Source organism: Odocoileus virginianus, chromosome 25 (assembly GCF_023699985.2).
Source record: "Odocoileus virginianus isolate 20LAN1187 ecotype Illinois chromosome 25, Ovbor_1.2, whole genome shotgun sequence".
Classification (NCBI taxonomy): Eukaryota; Metazoa; Chordata; class Mammalia; order Artiodactyla; family Cervidae; genus Odocoileus; species Odocoileus virginianus.
In genome coordinates, this window is record NC_069698.1 from 11,496,135 (window position 1) to 11,514,634 (window position 18,500).

The following is an 18,500-nucleotide window of genomic DNA, read 5'->3' on the forward strand; positions in this document are numbered from 1 at the left end:
TACTGAACCCAGATTGAATATTTGGTCTAACTAGTTTCAACTTCTCTCAGAAATGTAATCTTAATCAACCAGTCTGAAATTTCTGGTCAAGCCCCAGCAAGGTAACCTGTTCTGTGGGCCTCTCCAACCCCCAAATGAAGCTAAAACCTTGCTGCTTCCTCCCCCACCCCAAAAGATGTTTTGGCCTAAAAATAAGTCGTTCTGCTCTCCCCTTGCTCCACCCTTTTCCCAAAAAACCTTCCACTGTGCACAGCTCCTCAGAGTGAGTGCCCTTCTAGTAGCAGATGGGATGCTGCCTGACCCACGAATTGTTGAAAAAGTCGATCTGATCTTTAATTTACTTGGTTGGATTTTGTTTTTTAACACCTTTAATACAAAAGTTCTGTATTTTAGAGCCCTGGCAGAGAATTTATCTTCAAGCTCTGCAGTATAGTTCTCACCCAAAATTTGGCTGTGAGAATCTTAGCAGTGAGGTCAGCCTGTGTTCCCCGGAGCCCAAGTCCACGTACAAAGGTCTGTGTGTGGCTGCCCAGAGGGCTCAGGGTGAGCGGGCTCGTGTCCTGCATTCAGAGGAGCCCCCCATTTTTATTGACTTTGCAGAGTGAGCCTATCTGTAAAATTTTATATGTGGAAATGCTTTGGGTATAAATGTCTAAAACTGGGTATAAAAGAACAATCTTCTAGTTGGTGTTTGGGACGAGAACATGGGAATACTGCTTGGGATATTACTCTCCTTTCTATATCACTATTATACTTGAGAAATATTACTGACCAATGAGAATATATGAATTTACAAAGTGGTGACTCATTCTACACAAATTCTGTTACAGTTGAGTTTGTACCTACATGCGAGCTTTCTCCGTGGTGAGGTTAACTAAGAAGACAATTTAGGGGACATATTTAATACAGCTCATGGCTCTCAAGAGAAGACGTAATCTTGCAAAATTTAGAATTATTCAATATTTGCCTTTATGAATGGGGTTCAGTATGCCTGCTCAGAAGTCACCTTCTGCAAATCACCTAACCTTGATATGGATAACACTACTGAAGACAGGAAAACACTGAGAGCTGGCAAGTGAGGTCCAACACCACAGTGCTCCCACGCCCTCAGAAAGGCATTCGTGTGCGCAAACCAACGCGACGACTTGTGTTTAAGAAGCCACCTTCAGGCCAACCCCTTTGTCACCAGTGTTTGCATCTGAAATAAGTTCTGCAGCAGTAGTTTTTCAAACACGGGAAAGTCAATGTGAACTCTTATGATTTCAGAGCCAGCAAGTACAGCTGTCCAAAAGCAGTTGGAGTCTTGAGCATCAATTATGTTTAGAGCAGAAAAAAGGAACACTTCTGTTTTACTGAGAGGGAATTTTACAATTTAATGTGTGTGCCGAGCAGGAAAGAAGGATTTGAAGGACAATTAACAATCGTTAAAAACTACTCATGGTCAGATTACTTCATTTAGAAAAATAGAGGCTAAATAACCACCAAGAATCTACTTTGCACCTTAAGTCTATTTGATCAAGTTCCTTTTTCTTCAGGACTTGGATTCTCCTTTGTTTTGTCTCTGGTCAAAGCTAAGCAAAAGCCTGGCTCCCTGAGAGGGTTGAGTCCCAGCAAATCCCATTTTACTCTGACGGAGAGGGTTGAGTCCCAGTAAATCCCATTTTACTCTGACGGATCTTCTTTGAATACTGAATGTTACTACAGATTCAGTGGAAGCCTTTTTGTTTATTCTACAAAAGCTACAGTAAATGAAAAGGTATGTGAAAGCACTTAGTAAAGAACCTACAAATTATCTATAAAATGTAATTTTTATATTTAAATTTCTGGTCCATTTGGCATTTATCTTGGTATAAGAAGTGAGATGTGGATCCAAGCTAATTTTTTTAGATGGCTACCTGGTTGTTTCAGTACCAATTATTAAAATCTATCTTTCCCTACTAACTTGTCACTTTTGCCACATTCTGTACATATACATACGGGTCTGCTTATGAACGTATAATTCTGCTCCACTGTTTTGACCTGTCATGCACATGCCAGTTCCATACTGTTGTGATTATTGAGACTTTGCAATATGGTTATTAATAAAACAATCTGATGGATACTATAGGCCTTCATTAGCATTCTCTTTTAGAATTTCCACAGCTATTATTTCTTCTGTATTATATGAATTTAGAACTACTTTATCTAGTTTAAAAAACATCTTTATAGAAGTTTCATTGGAAATCCATGAAATGTGTAGATTATTCTAGGTAAACAGATATGTTTACATCAAATTTTCCAATTTAACAACATGGTTCACCTTTCCGTTTAAGAAGTTCTGCATCCCTTGTGTAAAAGGAGGTTTATCTTTATCTAAATTTTGAGAGGTTTATGAGTTGGTATTCTATTTTTTCTTGTTATATGGTTTTAAATTAGATCTTTTCTTTCTCCAAATTGGTTATTGCCTGTATAATCTCCCAGCTTTCACCCTTGTCCTCTACAAAGTGTAGAGGCTCACACAGGAGCCGAAGTGATCCTTTAGAATAATTAAGGTCACATGACTCCTCTGCTCAAAATTCTCCAGTAGCACTCCATCTCAGGGCCTTTTGTACCTACTATGCCCTCTGCCTGGAACACTCTTCTTCCAGACATCTGCTTGGCGTTCTCATTCACTGTGTTCAACTCTCTGTCCAAATGTCAGTCTCCTAGGAGAGGTTTTCTGCAATTATCCTTTTAAAAGCAGCCCCCATTCTCTTCTATTCCTTTGCCATGATTTGTTTTTTTCTTACATAACTTATCACCACTTGACATTACAGTATGTATTTTATTTGTTTATCATCTGTCTCCCTCACTGGAGAGTAAGTTCCATGAGAGAAGGGACTCTGTGTATTTCGTTCATTGCTACATTGCCAGCAGACAGAACATATCAGCTTGGCATATATCGGCTACTCAGAAAACATTCACGAAATAGAACAGGTGGAGCTTCCAACCTAATGAGCTCCAGAGCTCGGATGGCAGAGCCACAGATAATCAGCATCAGGACTGATTTCTTCTCACTGTGGTTTTTCCGAAGTTTCACCCATTTGGGGCAGACTGAAAAAAGACCATAAGAAAAACATTACCCTACATATAGCAAAATAAGGCCTCCAAAGTTGAATATTCTCCAATTACTTGGGGCAGACTGAAAAAAGACCATAAGAAAAACATTACCCTACATATAGCAAAATAAGGCCTCCAAAGTTGAATATTCTCCAATTACTTCATTATTATTTAATATAATGAACGTTGTTTAGATACTGTTCTCTGGTTATTCTAGATATTAAAATGGAACATCATTAATTTACACCAGAAAACATATAATATGCCAAGTAGCTAAATGTGACCAGTTTTAGGACTAAGTAAAAACAGTCTGTACAAAAAAAAAAAAAAAAAAAAGACAAAGAAAACTTAATAATCCAGTGAGACTGATTCTATTACTACCTGCACTTACATTTGCTGTATTTGAGGCTAAGAAAGGCTTATGAACTCAAGTTGAGTGTCATCAGAATTGGTTAGAATTTGAAAAAAGAATGTTAAATTACTGTATCTAAACTAGTTCATTATTGGTTCACAATAAATGACTATCTAGCATGAATAATCTAATTATTACTGCCTATATACAAGTAAAAAGACAAAGTCAGGCTGAGCAATAGCCATAGTCTGATTTCTGAACATGGGAACAGAATTTCAGAATCTCAGAGTTGGGGTCAAGATTATAGTCCCACTTCCTTGTCTCTCAGATAACAAAACAGAATCCTGGAGGAGTCCTCAGTAACTTGTGCCAAGTCAAACATCAAATTGATGAGGTACTTGGGACGAGAACACTAATATAATTCTCTGGATTCCAACAGCAATACATCTAATGCGCTGTACAACAAAAACAAGACCAAAACTCAAATCCCCAAAACCAGAGAAAAACAAGAAAAAATTAAAGTAAATAAAAATTAATATTAATATGGACCTAAAAAACATTAATTTAAAATCCACTTAGGATGGAAACTTCATTTTAAATTTGAGGTTTTAAAAGTTTTTATTCTAAAGAGACAGCCCTCATGTTTTAATGGAAATAACAATTTGATGAATAGTTTTTAAAAAAATGAGTTTACTTACCTTCTTTTAGATATGATGAAAGACTGTGAGTTAAATCATTGGCCTTGAGGAAGCAGGAGTCTAGAAATATGAGAAGCATACTTTGTAGAGGATTTTGCAAACACACACTCAAAACATTAAATGTGAATGATGTATTCTTGAATAGTTTGTACAACATTAATGAGTTGAGGACTCATTTATTTTAAAGTGTGGTCTAGCATTTAAAACAACAGCAGCACCAACAATAAGACTTAACTGTCCATCATTTTTTAGAGTAGTGAAATAGAAGCTTGTTGTATCATTCAATGGACTAGTGAAACATTTTTATTTTCAAATCCATGGAAATAGACAATACACAAAGGTAAACCTGAAACAGCTCACGGATCTTTGTCAAGATGCCCAAACTCACCAGTCACCATAGACATGCAAATTACTATAAGAGGGGATAACATTTTGCATATACATTAGAATGGCAATTGTTAAAAAGATGTATAATCTACCAAGTGTTGCTGAGAAGGTAGGATGATGGAAATTCTTGTGAACTACATGTGGAAGTGTAAAGTGGTACTGCTATGCTGGACAGTAATAAAATTAAGGTGCATATACCCTGTAAACCCAGGATTACATTCCTGGAGTGTAATGGAAAGAAAGAAACATTATGGAAAGAAATTCTCGTGTAGTCTATAAAGACACACTCAAAACATTCATACAAGTATTATTTGTAATGCTGGAGAACTAGAAGCAACCTAAACATCTATGGGAGAAAATGCATGAGCAATAAGTGGTAGATGAAATAAATGACTGGAATAGTATAAAGCATTTTAGAAGCAATTAACTACACGTACATAAAGCTATACCGGCATCCTGAAAAAGCGTTAAGGGGGGAAGGAGAATGAGAGGCTCAGCACAGCTTCATTTAAATAAATTGTAAAATGCTTCCACATGCAACAATATGACATATGCATATTTAAAAACGAACAGTAACCCATTAGAGTTGATGCCTATGGAGAAAGGAAACTGGAGTGTGGGTGGGGAAGAGCAGGAATAATACATCAAAATACAACATTAACACAACACAGCACAACAACACAATGAAAGACAATGAAACAAACTGCAGTAAAACATAGGGGCCTTATCAACCAATGATGATCATGGTCTAGCAATTAAGTAGTATTATTAACACTGTACCTAAGATGTATAAAAAAGCATGTTTATCATCCAAATTCTTTATACCAGAAGAAGTCTGTCTATAAATACATCAGAATGTTAGGGAGTAAACTATTGCTGAATTAAATGAGACTTATGTTATGACCCAGTGCATACAAATTCACAGTGTGTGAGTAACTTCAAAGATGTTGCCCTCTATATCCTGTTGTAGAGGCTGTGATGATCTTTAAAATTGTAATCTCCCAAGTCTGGATGTGATCAGACTCACCTGCAGAGCATTACAATATAGATACAGATTCCTTGAAGGAGTCCCCTTGGCACAATAATTCAGAATTCCTTGGGGCTAGGTCTGGGAATTTGCTTTTTAAGTTCCTGGGTGATTCAGTGCTTAGAGGCATTTTGCACTGATCTGAACTACAATGTGGCTCTCAGGAGGACAGCTGAGTTAGCTCTAAGTGATTCTTGCTTCAAAACTCTAATTAAGTTCCCATGTATATGACATTAACAATGTACAGTGCACAGTATTAATTGAAAAGACATGTTCCTGCCCTACAGACACAAACAACTTGCAAACCACAACCAAGTCAGACACTGGGCAAACTAAACAGGAACAATATTTTATTACTTATATCCATATAAGTAATATATGCCCCTTCCTGAGACTGTTCTGATAACCTATGGCATGTCCCTCCTTCAAATAACAGAGACGACCTCTTTGCCTTGGCCCTGACAGGGTAGTGATGGGCTTTTTCTCTAAAACCTTCCTATGATGTTTTCCTACACTGTGACTCAGAATGGCCTAATTTCTTAACTAAAAATGAAAACCTGTTCCTTTTGGCTACAACAGTCCTCTTTTAACATACTTTAAATATTTTCCCCTAAGTCAATCATGACCACATAATCTTATCTAACTATATTATTGAACTCTAATGATGATATAATACAAACTCACTATGGAACTCAAGTGACTCCTTAAAGATTTCTTCTGACTTATGACTCTCTGCAATTATAATAAAGAACTAGACGGGAAAATTGACTGCTGCGTCACAGTGAAATCAGACTTCAGTTAAACCGTGAAGAGGCTTCGTTACAGCACCTGGTTCCTGAGATAGAGGACTCAGGAGGAGCCGCTGCGCTTAGAAGAGTCGTCTCTAATTGCTCTTGGGTTTTTGAGCTCAGTAAGTAGGAAACTTCAGGACTCAGTCATGTGGAAATGAGCTCCTTCAATTCTCTACAGGGCATTTCTTTTGGAAAAGGAACAGATAGGGGAACTGGTGTCTCCAATCCAGTGTGCATTAAAAAAAAAACCATGCACACATCATTTTATAAAAGAATTATAAAAATTCAGGGAACGGGCTGTTTTTCAGCTTCTCAAGTCTCCAGAAAGTATACAGTTGTAATGGAAAAAGGAAATCAAGCTGCCTTTGACTTTTTCCAAAGGCGGTGTTAGGTGTTAGGTATTCCTGCTGCTGCTGCTAAGTCGCGTCAGTCGTGTCCGACTCTGTGTGACCCCATAGACGGCAGCCCAACAGGCTCCTCTGTCCCTGGGATTCTCCAGTCAAGAGTACTGGACTGGGTTGCCATTGCCTTAGCTTATCTGAAGCAGTGGTGCCCGATCTTTTGATTTTATGACATCTTTTTTCTTCAGTCTCGGAACAAGAGAGTAATAGATTATGTCATTATTTTGAAATTAATTAAAATTGGTTTTAAGAAGAATTTTCCAATATTTTTAACTTAATTATAAATATTCTAAGGTAGTAGATCTCATAGAATAGTAGATTTAAGAATCATAGAGGGTGAGGTGTCAGCCTTGCTAAAAAATGTAGAATTTTGTTCATATCTTTAGACAGCTTACTTGAGAAAGTCTTGGCTGGAAGCTAAAATACTACCCTAAAAGCAGAATGATAACTAGACATCCACAATGAGGGCAACAACAAAACTAAAATGTTATTAAAGCTAAAGTTCTTGTCTATAAAGGATGAGTAAATTAATCATCTATACTTTTAAATGTGTGCTTTATTTTTATTTAACTTCTATCCTTATTAAAGATTCTTATTCATTGAAAAATCTGCCCCCAAAACACACCCAATACCTTTGCAGTAAAAAAATTTACAAATCTATTAGATTGAACAAATACCATTTAGCATCTTAATGAAGAAATTATCCAACAGTTAAAACGATAAGGTTCAGGAAAGGAGTACTAGCACACGGAAAATACATTCATTGGAGGGAAGAACAACAGGAAGCCTGGTTGTACCTGGGAGGGTTAGTTCTTCTAATTCAATCACGGAGCGACTGCTGCTATAATAGTCCTTCATCAGCTGCTGTAGGTCTTCAGGTGTCCCTGGTTTTGGCTCTGATTTTGCAAGAATATCAGTAATTTTCTTCTGATGAGAAAGAAGTAAAAATGGGAAGACAGATTTTTAGAGTGGCATTTGGCTGAGGATAGGTTGATTCCTCTGGCATTTAAACTGTGAATAGGCTCTGGTGATGGCCAAGCGTGAACGGGAGTGCTAATAAATACACTAGAGAAAACTTGAAAGATACTTTTTAGACATAACTACTGCTTTGAAAAGTGAATGATCTAAAAGACTCCTTGCTCTATGATTTCTAGGAGAAGTAAAAATTTTGCAGGAGTCTATAATTGGCACTATTTTCTGTTAAAAGTCAGTAAGTGTTGATTTTATTCTGTGATTCTTTCACTTACTTGTGTTATATACAGAGCTTCCAGTCAGTATGATACTACTTCTTTAAAAACTGTTATTGATATTTGCATTATGCCCAGGTATGTGGTCAGTTTCTGTAAATGATCCTTGTGGGGGTTTTTATCTTTTTTAGAATTTTTATTTATTTTACTATTTATTTATTTATTTTGGCCATGCTGGGTTTTCAGTGTTGCACAGGCTTTTCTCTGGTTGTGGCAAGCAGGGGCTGCTCTTAGTTGCGGTGTGCTGGCCCCTCATTGTGGTGACTTCTCCTTCTGCGGGGCGCGTGCCACGTGAGTGGAGCTGCTGCAGCCCCAGGCTCCGGAGCGCAGACTCCACAGCTGTGGCACACAGGCTTAGTTGCTTTGGACACGTGAGATCCTCCCGGATCAGGGATCAAACCCGTGTCTCCTGCACTGGCAGGCGATTCTTTAATCCCTGAGCCACCTTGGGCTTCCCTGATGGCTGAGATGGTAAAGAATCTGCCTGCAATGCGGGAGACCTGGGTTTGATCCCTGGGTTGAGAAGATCCCCCGGAGAAGGGAATGGCTACCCCCTTCAGTATTCTTGGCTGGAGATTCCATGGACAGAGGAGCCTGGTGGGCTATAGTGCACTGGGTCGCAAAGAGTCGGACACTACTCAGCAACTACGACTTTCACCAAGGAAGCCCTAAAAGCCCTAAACCTTGTTGCTTATGGAAACCCCTTTCTAAGCTTCAGACAATGTGTATTCCTGGGAGAATAGAGTTTGAGAATTTCTTGTGTTACCTGGTTATTAAGGCACTGAGTTTCAGTTTGGCTTTCTGGGATTAAAGTAAGAGCTGCAGGAGTAATCTCACCAAAGGAGCACGCTGAAAAAGTGCGCATAAGATCCTCAACGCTCAAGTCTTGGCAGAGACATCTCGAACTGGCCCCATGGAAAGCAGAACAGGAAAGGCTCTACAACATCTATTTTGATTTGGATTTATTTGTGTAGCATATACTAAATGCCTGCAATGTACTTGGAACACAAATTGTTCACTTAACTTTCATCATGAACTTCCCTTCTTATATCTTTCTAATATTTCACCAAAAATTCAGAAAGAGCCCTTCCTTGCCTCCTCCACCACCTTTTCCCCGCTCCGTCCATACTATCTTCTGTTTCATACCACTGCCAAGAACGAAGTTCTGCAAAATGAATTAACTTTACAAAAAAAAAAAAAATGTCATCAGTGGGCACATTTCAGCCAGACCTCAGCCAAGGCTAAACTATCTAGCTAGAGTTCTGACCTTGAGCCCCAAGAACGTAACACTCTTGAGGCCATCAGTGTACAAACTATCAAAGAGAAGTTAAAGTCATTTCTTTAAGGACTTGCCAAACCTCAGCCAATTTGGCATCTCCCATCTTCCTATTTGGCCATATGCAGGCAAGGAAAACATATGCACACACACTCTCAGTTTTCTAAAAGCTTGCTGTTAAGTAATTGGTTTGAGTCCATCTTCTTTCTTCTAATCCCAATCATATTTCCTCTGCTGACTACAGCAGTAGACCCTTCTTGGCAGGGAGAGAATTACACTGCTGTTTTCACAACAGTGGTAGAAGGTCAAAGCTAACCACACTTTCTTCAAGGCTGAGCCATAAGAAAGTCTGTATGGGAGCAACAGTGTTTCCCATATGTTCACAGGCAAGTCTGAAAATGCAAGGGGAGTCTTTTGCTTTAAATTATGGTTCGAACTTAAGAGTCAGAAATGCCTTATACTTACACTACTTTCATCTGCTTAATCTTTTCTTATTAATACTCTAAGATATAAGATTTTTAAAAAATGAAATGGTTAAGAAAAGAAGGTTGGTAAATTTCTTTTCTTGGATAAATCCAGAGGGGCCAGAGGGCAGGACAGCTCTAGGCCCCTTCTAGAATTAGAAACCCATGTCTGACTTCTAACCACAGTGAAAATACAGGGTAACAAAGATGCCTGGTAATCCACAAGACTGAAATAGGAATTCGAAGAATTTATTTTTAGCTCCAGCAGAAACACTTTTTACTCGTGACTTTAAGGGAGTTACCAAACCTCAAAGAGTTTTACAACTATCTCTAAAGTGGGGATTACAATAACTGCCTCACCAAAGTACACTATATAACAGTGTGATGGGAACCATGCAGGGCCACACCATTGTAAAAAATAATTAATATTACCTTTTTCCTCTTCCTGGTCTTGGCGGTATCTTCATTTGTTTCCTTCGGTTGTATCAAGAAACATTCTTTAGGCTATAAAGAAACGTAAATGAGAAAACTTTCATCTTAGCATGATGAGCCATTCCCTGGTGGTTCATCTGGTAAAGAATCTGCCTGCAACGTGGGAGACCTGCATTCGATGCCTGGGTGAGGAAGATCCCCTGGAGAAGGCCAGTATTCTGGCCTGGATTTCTGGAGAATCCCATGGACTGTATAGTCCATGGAGTCGCAAAGAGTCAGACACGACTTCACTTAGCATGATGAGGTGTCAACTAACGGTAAGAATCCCGAAGTACCTATTGTCATGCATGTATTCTTCAGAATATCCTGTTAATACGGACAAAGAAATGTTGCAACATCCACTGTAGGCTATTATGCAGGGGCTGGCTGAGAGAATTTGTAAAAGTGAGAAAGTGCAGATGACCTAAGACAGGAAAATCTATGAACAAAAGTCAAAATGTGTGAGTGAGTGAATATATGTTTTGAGGTGGTGGTGCAGGTATTAAAAGTGGAAGCCAGTGGCCAGGTTTGTAAAGTACAGGCAGAAAGAGATATGGTTAAAATTAACATGTAGTAAAAATAAAAGTCTTTGACTAGCATGACTGGTGTGGTCTATGAACTAGCAATGTGTGAGACTGTATTTCCAAGTCACTGACTTACCATTTTGTTATCCATTCCTTTCCTCTTCTCAATAGGCATAGAAAATCTGAAGGATATATTTTCTTATATTTTTATAAAACCAGCTGCACCAAATGCTTTATCTATAGTGACTGAAAAATGAATGTTTCTGCTAATGGTCTGACAAAAGTCTCAGCACCATGGCATCTTGAGTAATTGATTTTGCCTGTTGCCTTGACCCCTGGAGTACCCTATACAGTTTAGTGCTATTTTTACCCTAAGGGTTTTTTTTTTTTTTTAAGTGTAGAAAAACAGGAAATTTGGGCTAAGACTTTGATTTATAAAATGGAATGCTTCAAATTCCATATTTATTAATCATAAGCAGTTGTATAAAATGTTTCCTGTGTTGGATCTTTTATGCAACATTTTCAAACCAGTTGCCAAGTAAGATATAAAATGTAAGTGAAAACTTATTCTGAGTTTTTTCTTCATTGAGTTTCCATTCCAACTAGAGAGTACTCAGTTTGAGCTGGTAAACTACTAACTAAAGCAATCTTGTCTCCACTGGTTCTGTTATAAATGATTACAGATGAAGCTTTCTATTAAAGTTTTCAGACAGTTTGAAGATTAAGAATGCCTAGGGCCTGAAGCCAGAGAAATATAATGCTATATAATTTCTTCAAGACATGGGGCCAGGACCAGCAGCTTCTAGACTCTATTTCAGTGATAGAGAAGTAGATTCAAATGGGAATCTTGAAATCTCAGCTGCTTCTTAGTTAAAACAAAAACCCTGTAAAGTACAAATGCATCATAGCTAAAGAAAGAAAGATATTATGATCTCTCTTACGTAGAAAGTTAAACTGTCTTGTGGATGCAGATACACTCTAATTTGATGCCAATTAGAACCGGGGCCAAGGTTCTAATATGTTACAGAAGCTGCCAGACAGTCCTAAGAGTCCAGTTACAGATCAGGTCAACATCAGCTCATGCTCCTATGGCAAAGCCTGCATGCGATTAGTAGATCCCTAGGTGCCTCAAGGCATACTGCAGTATCTTGTCACCAGTAGCAAGGTTTTGGGGAAGCATATGTAGAATCTATTTCATTTCCCTATTTAGCAAATGGAGGTGCTCTCTGAGTGTATGTTCAATGTGCGGAATTGTATTCAAGCTAGGTTTACAAAGCCAATTAAACACAACAGAAATTAAATGTGGAATTGAGCTCAGTTATAAGGACATAGATTCTCCAATTCTGGAAGGAAAACAAAAACAAAAACAACAATTCTGAATCATGCAAAGGAAAAAAAAACAGGCTTGACAATTGCTTTTGTAAGATTCTGTATATTAGGTTCAAATTCTTACATCATCTTAAAGGGAATACAATATGATATTTATTTTCTGGGAGCAGTCACTTTAGCTGAGTGCAGTAGGATGCTAAGGAGGATGCAAGTTTATGGGGTCAATTTCCATAGAAGTAAGATGACTTAATGAAGAAATACAAATCCCACAGTATTGAAACTTCTTAAACTTTGCTAACTGCCTTACCAATGCTGATGTTTCCCCTCAGAGAGAGTAGGTAAGAAAATGAAGAAGCATCATAGAAGGCCAGCTAACCATTGATAGAATCAATTCCAACAGCATCTGTCTTTGGTAGGTAATAAGCAACATCATCTGCATATCTGAGGTTATTGATATTTCTCCCAGCAATCTTGATTCCAGCTTGTGCTTCTTTAAGGAGATCCAACCAGTCCATACTAAAGGAGATCAGCCCTGGGTGTTCATTGGAAGGACTGATGCTGAAGCTGAAACTCCAATACTTTGGCCACCTCATGTGAAGAGTTGACACATTGGAAAACACCCTGATGCTGGGAGGGATTGGGGGCAGGAGGAGAAGGGGACGACAGAGGATGAGATGGCTGGATGGCACCACCGACTCGATGGACATGAGTTTGAGTAAACTCCGGGAGTTGGTGATGGACAGGGAGGCCTGGCGTGCTGCGATTCATGGGGTCGCAAAGAGTTGGACACAACTGAGCGACTGAACTGAACTGAAGTCAAGTCATTTCTTTATGCAGTGATTTTTAAAATATGTACCTGGAGTATGAAGTTAAAGATTTAGAAGAATCACATTTGTCTAAAACATTTAACAGAAAAACGTATTAAGCATTTAGAAAAGCAATTAATTGGGGGTACGCTTTCAACTACTTAAAGTGTCAAAAATTATATTCTTTAAGAATGAGGCTTCTGGTTTTAACCATGGCAAATCATTTTTCAAAACATTACTAAAATGAAAATAAAGGAAACTGAAAAGATATAAATCTATAAGGACCAAGAAACCAGAAGAGAGGACAACAGTAGTGGAGAGATTTCAACAATTTTTTGAAAAATGGAAAGTGGTTGAAACTGGATGGACACTATTTAGCAGAGGGAGAGAGACAGCAAGGCCCTGGGTTTCTAGAGAGGCGGCAGATAGCAATAAGTCTGTCTGTTTCACCTACTGGGCACCTACTGAACCCTGGGTACAGGGTTCTACCAAGGGGAAAGGGCTTGAAATAAAAAGAGACCGGATGAAAGTTTACACTTAAAATGATTTGCCTCCTTCCTACCGCCATCTGGCTCCATCTTCTGTCCAGGCAGCCAAGCAATTATCCCATTACTGCTTCCTCTCATCTTGCTCTTCCTGACAGAAGACTGGAGATTTATGCTCTGGAGAGAATAAGAAGACCAAGAAGTCGAGCACAGGGGAGACAGGGTGGAGACTGAGACTCATCTCCTTTTCTGGTCCCTCCTTCAGGGTGTCTCAAGCCAGGTTATACAGCACAGGCAGGAGACTACTGAATTCTTCTCTGGAAAAATAAAATAACCTAAGACAAATGCTACAAGAGAGTGACTTTGGGGGTTCCATAGTAAAAGTCCTGCTTTCTTATCATATCACCCTACCAAGAGCTCTACTAATTGACAAGCCCCACTTATGTATAAGTTTTCCATCAACTTCTTAGCATATCTCTCTTTAATATGACTAGACAGCTAAAGTTCATCAGACATCTAAGGAAAGTCTCTAACATGAGAGCAAATAAACAACAACAACAAAAAAGAACCCCGAGGAAACAAATTACAATTACAATATTATTCTTAGAAGTACAATTACAAACAAAATGATTACAAATTATTCAAAACAATTACAATTAGTATTCACAGAGAGATGAGGGAAGAATTTCCAGCTATGAAACAAAAACAGGATGATATCCACATGGGAAAAAAAAATCATAAAAAAATTAAACATTAAAACAAGGAAGAAAGTTGGAATAAAAATACAGGAGGAAGACTTAAAGAAAAGTAGAAAAATCTTTCAGAAAGACGAAAAATAATAAGAAAAAAGTAGTAACAAAATTAGAGAATCAGCTTAAGAGAGTCAACATGACAATAAAAGGTATTATAGAAAGTAAGAGTCATATAAAACAGTGGGAAAGAAGTGATAAATAAGAAACACTTTCCAGAATGGAAAGAAACTTTCTAGAACATGAAACTCCAAATTCAAAGTCCATCAAGTATACGGTACAATGGATAAGAAAAATACCCACACTAAACAAAATTACTATGAAATTTCAGAACATCATGGACAAACAAAAGACTCTAAGAACTTCAAAAGAAAAACAGTAACATAAATAATAAAAAGTTCAAAGAAAAGAATAGTGTCAGACCTTGCAACAACAGTAATGAAAGCCAGAACTCAGTGGGACAAAGCCTTCAAAATTATGGGGAAAATTTATCTACAAATTAGATTTTTTTATACCCAGAAAAACTATCAGTCAAGTTAAGAGGAAAATGTTTAGATCTCAGTAAACATTCTCAGATATTTAAGGTTTCAAAAAATTTACTTCCTACTTGCAAATACTAAAGGCTCTATTCCAGCACAATAAAGGGCTAAATCAAGAAAGAGGATGATATAGGATTCAGTAAATAGAGAGACCAATCCAGATGACAACTGAGGGAAGAGCAAAGAGAAGTCTCAGTTGCTCTGCAAGTCTAGAAAATAACCAACTCCAAGTGGAAAAAAAGTGTGGAGATGCGTAGGAAAGAACAATAACTGTTCTACTTGAGCATATGGAAAATATTATTTATGGGCATGTGGAAGAGATGTTGTAACATATGGGAGCAATTAACAATAGGAACACAGCAAGTCAGGCAAATGAAGAAATGAGGCAATTATTAATGCCATGAAAATAAACAGTTGTATAAGAAAGTAGAGATGATTACAGCTTCTCTTTTTCTCAGCATTGAACAGTGTTTCCATGGTCATAATAATCAGAGAGTGACAACTGTTCTAACCAAAATGTAATATTGTGTTGGCAGAGAAGGCAGCAGCTAGAGAGGGAATAGGGCACAGATGACAGGATTACACCCTTGTATGCCACCGCAGGAAGATAAGGTCAAAAACTGGTAAGTCAACAAACTGCAGTATAAAATATAAGGCAGCAAATAAGAAAAACAGCTAAAGACCGAGAGTGGTTGCCAGTGAGGAGAGACTTAGATAAGAGGAGGGAAGAGGACTGCTGTTTTTCCACTAAAAACCTTTAACAGTGTTCGACTACTGCCTTGGTAAAAAGATTAAATTGTCATTTTATAACAAAAACAAGCATGTTCACTGTAAAAATTAAGACAAGTTAGGGACCTCCTCGTGGTCCGGTGGTTAGGAATCTGCCTGCCAATGTGGGGGACGTGGGTTCGATCCCTGGTCCGGGAAGACTCCACATGTCATGGGGCAGCTGAGCCTGTGTGTCATGAGTAAGCCCTCAGCTCTGGAGACTGTACCCCGGAACAACAGAGGCCACTTCGATGGGAAGCCCACACACCCTGGCTAGGGAAAGCCTATGTGCAGCAATGAAGACCCAGCACATCCCAAAATAAATAAAATAAATGAGTAAATAAATAAAATATTAAAAAAAAAAGCAACTTAGAACTGCTTATTTGGTTTGGTCAAAGGTTATTCAATATACACTCACTGAAATGTTTAAATTAAAAGGTTGATAGCTCCAAAAGTTAATAAGAGAATAAAGCAAGTAAAACTGATACACTGACAGTGGAAGTGGAAAAATGGAACGCTCATTTTTGAAAAAAATTCTAGCAGTTTGTACAAAACTAAATATGATCCAGCAGTTCTATTCCTATGTGTTTACTCAAGAGAAATAGAGATTTATGTTAACAAAAAGGCTTGTATATGAATGTTGATTGCAGATTTATTCATAATAGACCCTAACAAGAAATAGTCACAGGCATCCATTAACAGAAGAATGGATAATAAATTGTGACACATTCATATAATGGAATATTATTTAGTGTTATGGACTGAATTGTGACCCCCCATAATTTATGTGCTGAAGCCCTAATCTCTAATGTGACCATATTTGGAGATAGGGCCTTTAAAGAGGCAATTAAAGTTAAAGAGATCATAAAGATGAGGTCATAATCCAGTAGGACTTGTGTCTTTGTAGGAGGAAAAGATACCAGGAATGTACATACACAGAGAAAGACCATATGAGGACACAGTGAAAAGGCAGCCATTTACAAGCCAAAGAGAAAAGCATCAGCAGAAACTACACCGGTCAATACATTGATCACGGACTTCCATCTTCCAAAATTGTTAGAAGTGAATTTCGGTTGTTTACACCAACCAGGCACTTTGTTATGTCAGCACTACAGACTAATATACTCAGCAAAACAAAAAAGAAAGAGAAAACAAAAAAAGACCACCATCATCAACACAGATGAATCAGAATAATACTGTGTTGAATAAAAGACGTCGAGAGCAAAAGAGTGTACCCTGTATGATTTAATTTGTGTGAAATTCTAGAAAAAGGAAAACTGATTTTGGGGAGAAGACATCAGAACAATGGTTGCCTCAGGGGCAAGCAGTTTTGAAGAGGACGTTCGACATTTCTGTATTTTTTTGTATGTTAACTTTACTTTAAAAGGGAAAAAAAGAACTTAAAATTTTTATTTATTTATAAATATTTTAATAATATTTATATTAAATATTAAAATAATTATTTTCAATATTTATTTTAAAGTAAATATTGAACTTTAAAAAAGTAGTATGCATGCTGAAGCATCTAAGCAGGCTGTACTGATTTTGCAAATTACTTTGAAGTGTATCAAAAATAAGGTGATAGATGGATAGTATCTGAGCACACTGTTCAAAACTTTTGGACAGAGACACAATCACGTAAGAAATCCTGAAAGGGAATTCCCTGGCAGTTCAGTGGTTAGGACTCTGTAGTTTAACTCCTGAGGGCCCAGGTTTGATACCTGGTCAAGGAAGTAGGGGAGAAGGCAATGGCAGCCCACTCCAGTCCTCTGGCCTGGAAAAATCCCATGGGCGGAGGAGCCTGGTAGGCTACAGTTCATCGGGTCGCAAAGAGTCAGACACTGTCATGCATTGGAGAAGGAAAAGGCAACCCACTCCAGTGTTCTTGCCTGGAGAATCCCAGGGACAGAGGAGCCTGGTGGGCTGCCATCCATGGGGTCACACAGAGTCGGACACGACTGAAGTGACTTAGCAGCAGCAGCAGCAAGGAACTAGGATCCCACAAGCTCCACACTGCAGCCAAATTAACAAACAAACAGAAGTCTTTAAAGAAATTAAAGGTGTGCCTTGGCAATTCTCTCAAACACCAGTCTAGGAAGCTTGAGGGGTCTTGTCCAGTAATTGTCTCAGCTGAGGCCCAAGGTACAGAAGGCTTTATCGAGTCTCTTTCTGTTTTGTAAGTTCATTTGTATCATTTCTTTTTAGATTCCACATATAAGGAATGCCATATGGTATTCCTCCTTCTCTGTCTGACTTATTTCACTCAGTATGACACTCTCTAGGTCTATTCATGTTGCTGCAAATGACATTATTTCATTCTTTTTAATGGCAGAGTAATACTCCATTGCATAGCACATGGAACTCTACTCAATGTTATGTGCCAACCTGGATGGGAGTTGGGTTTAGGGGGGAATGGACACATGTATATGTATGGTTGGGTCCCTTTGCTGTCCACCTGAAACTACAAACATTGTTAATTGGCTATATCCCAATACAAAATGGGCTTCCCTTGTGGCTCAGCTGATAAAGAGTCTGCCTGTAATGTGGGAGACCTGGGACTGATCCCTGGGTTGGGAAGATCCCTTGGAGAAGGGAAAGGCTACCCACTCCAGTATTCTGGCCTAGAGAATTCCATGGACCGTACAGTCCATGGGGTCACAAAGAGTTGGACATGACTGTGTGAATTTCACTTCACTTTGATACGAAATTAAAAGGTTAAAGTTTGAAAAAAAAAAAAGATGATTTATCTGGAAAAGATTTGTGGGTGTGACTTCTGCCTAATGGAGTAAATCCCCAGAAGAATCATAGGAAACCCACGAAATTCCTAAAGGAGTTATATATTCAGAAACTGAGAGGATCAGAGATGAACCCTCAGATTTCTATTGTCAAGAAGCAAGCTGAAAGAGCTGCTTAGTTGCAAATATATGTTACCTTTCTTGCCTTTTTTTTTTTTTTAAGAGAGGATGACTCAAAGGACAGAACAAGAACCCAAAGAGCAGAGCCAAGAACCATGAGACCCTGAGCCTTAAGACTTAACCAAGAAACTCCCAACACTTTCTGAATGTTGTGGACCAATGACTCTTTGTTCCTCTGGTTTGAATAGAAATG

General features: G+C 38.2%; 1 protein-coding gene across 2 annotated transcripts in view; it reads right to left on the reverse strand.

The window, feature by feature from the left end:
• CMSS1 (cms1 ribosomal small subunit homolog) overlaps positions 1–18,500 on the reverse strand; it is a 373,974-nt gene that overhangs the window by 10,905 nt on the left and 344,569 nt on the right. For both annotated transcript variants that reach the window (XM_020916728.2, XM_070455010.1), the window contains 4 exons: positions 10,154–10,225; positions 7,532–7,661; positions 4,129–4,188; positions 2,970–3,072 (listed from right to left, as the gene is read on the reverse strand). In XM_020916728.2, coding sequence (XP_020772387.1) covers positions 2,970–3,072; positions 4,129–4,188; positions 7,532–7,661; positions 10,154–10,225 — 365 coding nt within the window. The remainder of the gene's footprint in view (positions 1–2,969; positions 3,073–4,128; positions 4,189–7,531; positions 7,662–10,153; positions 10,226–18,500) is intronic.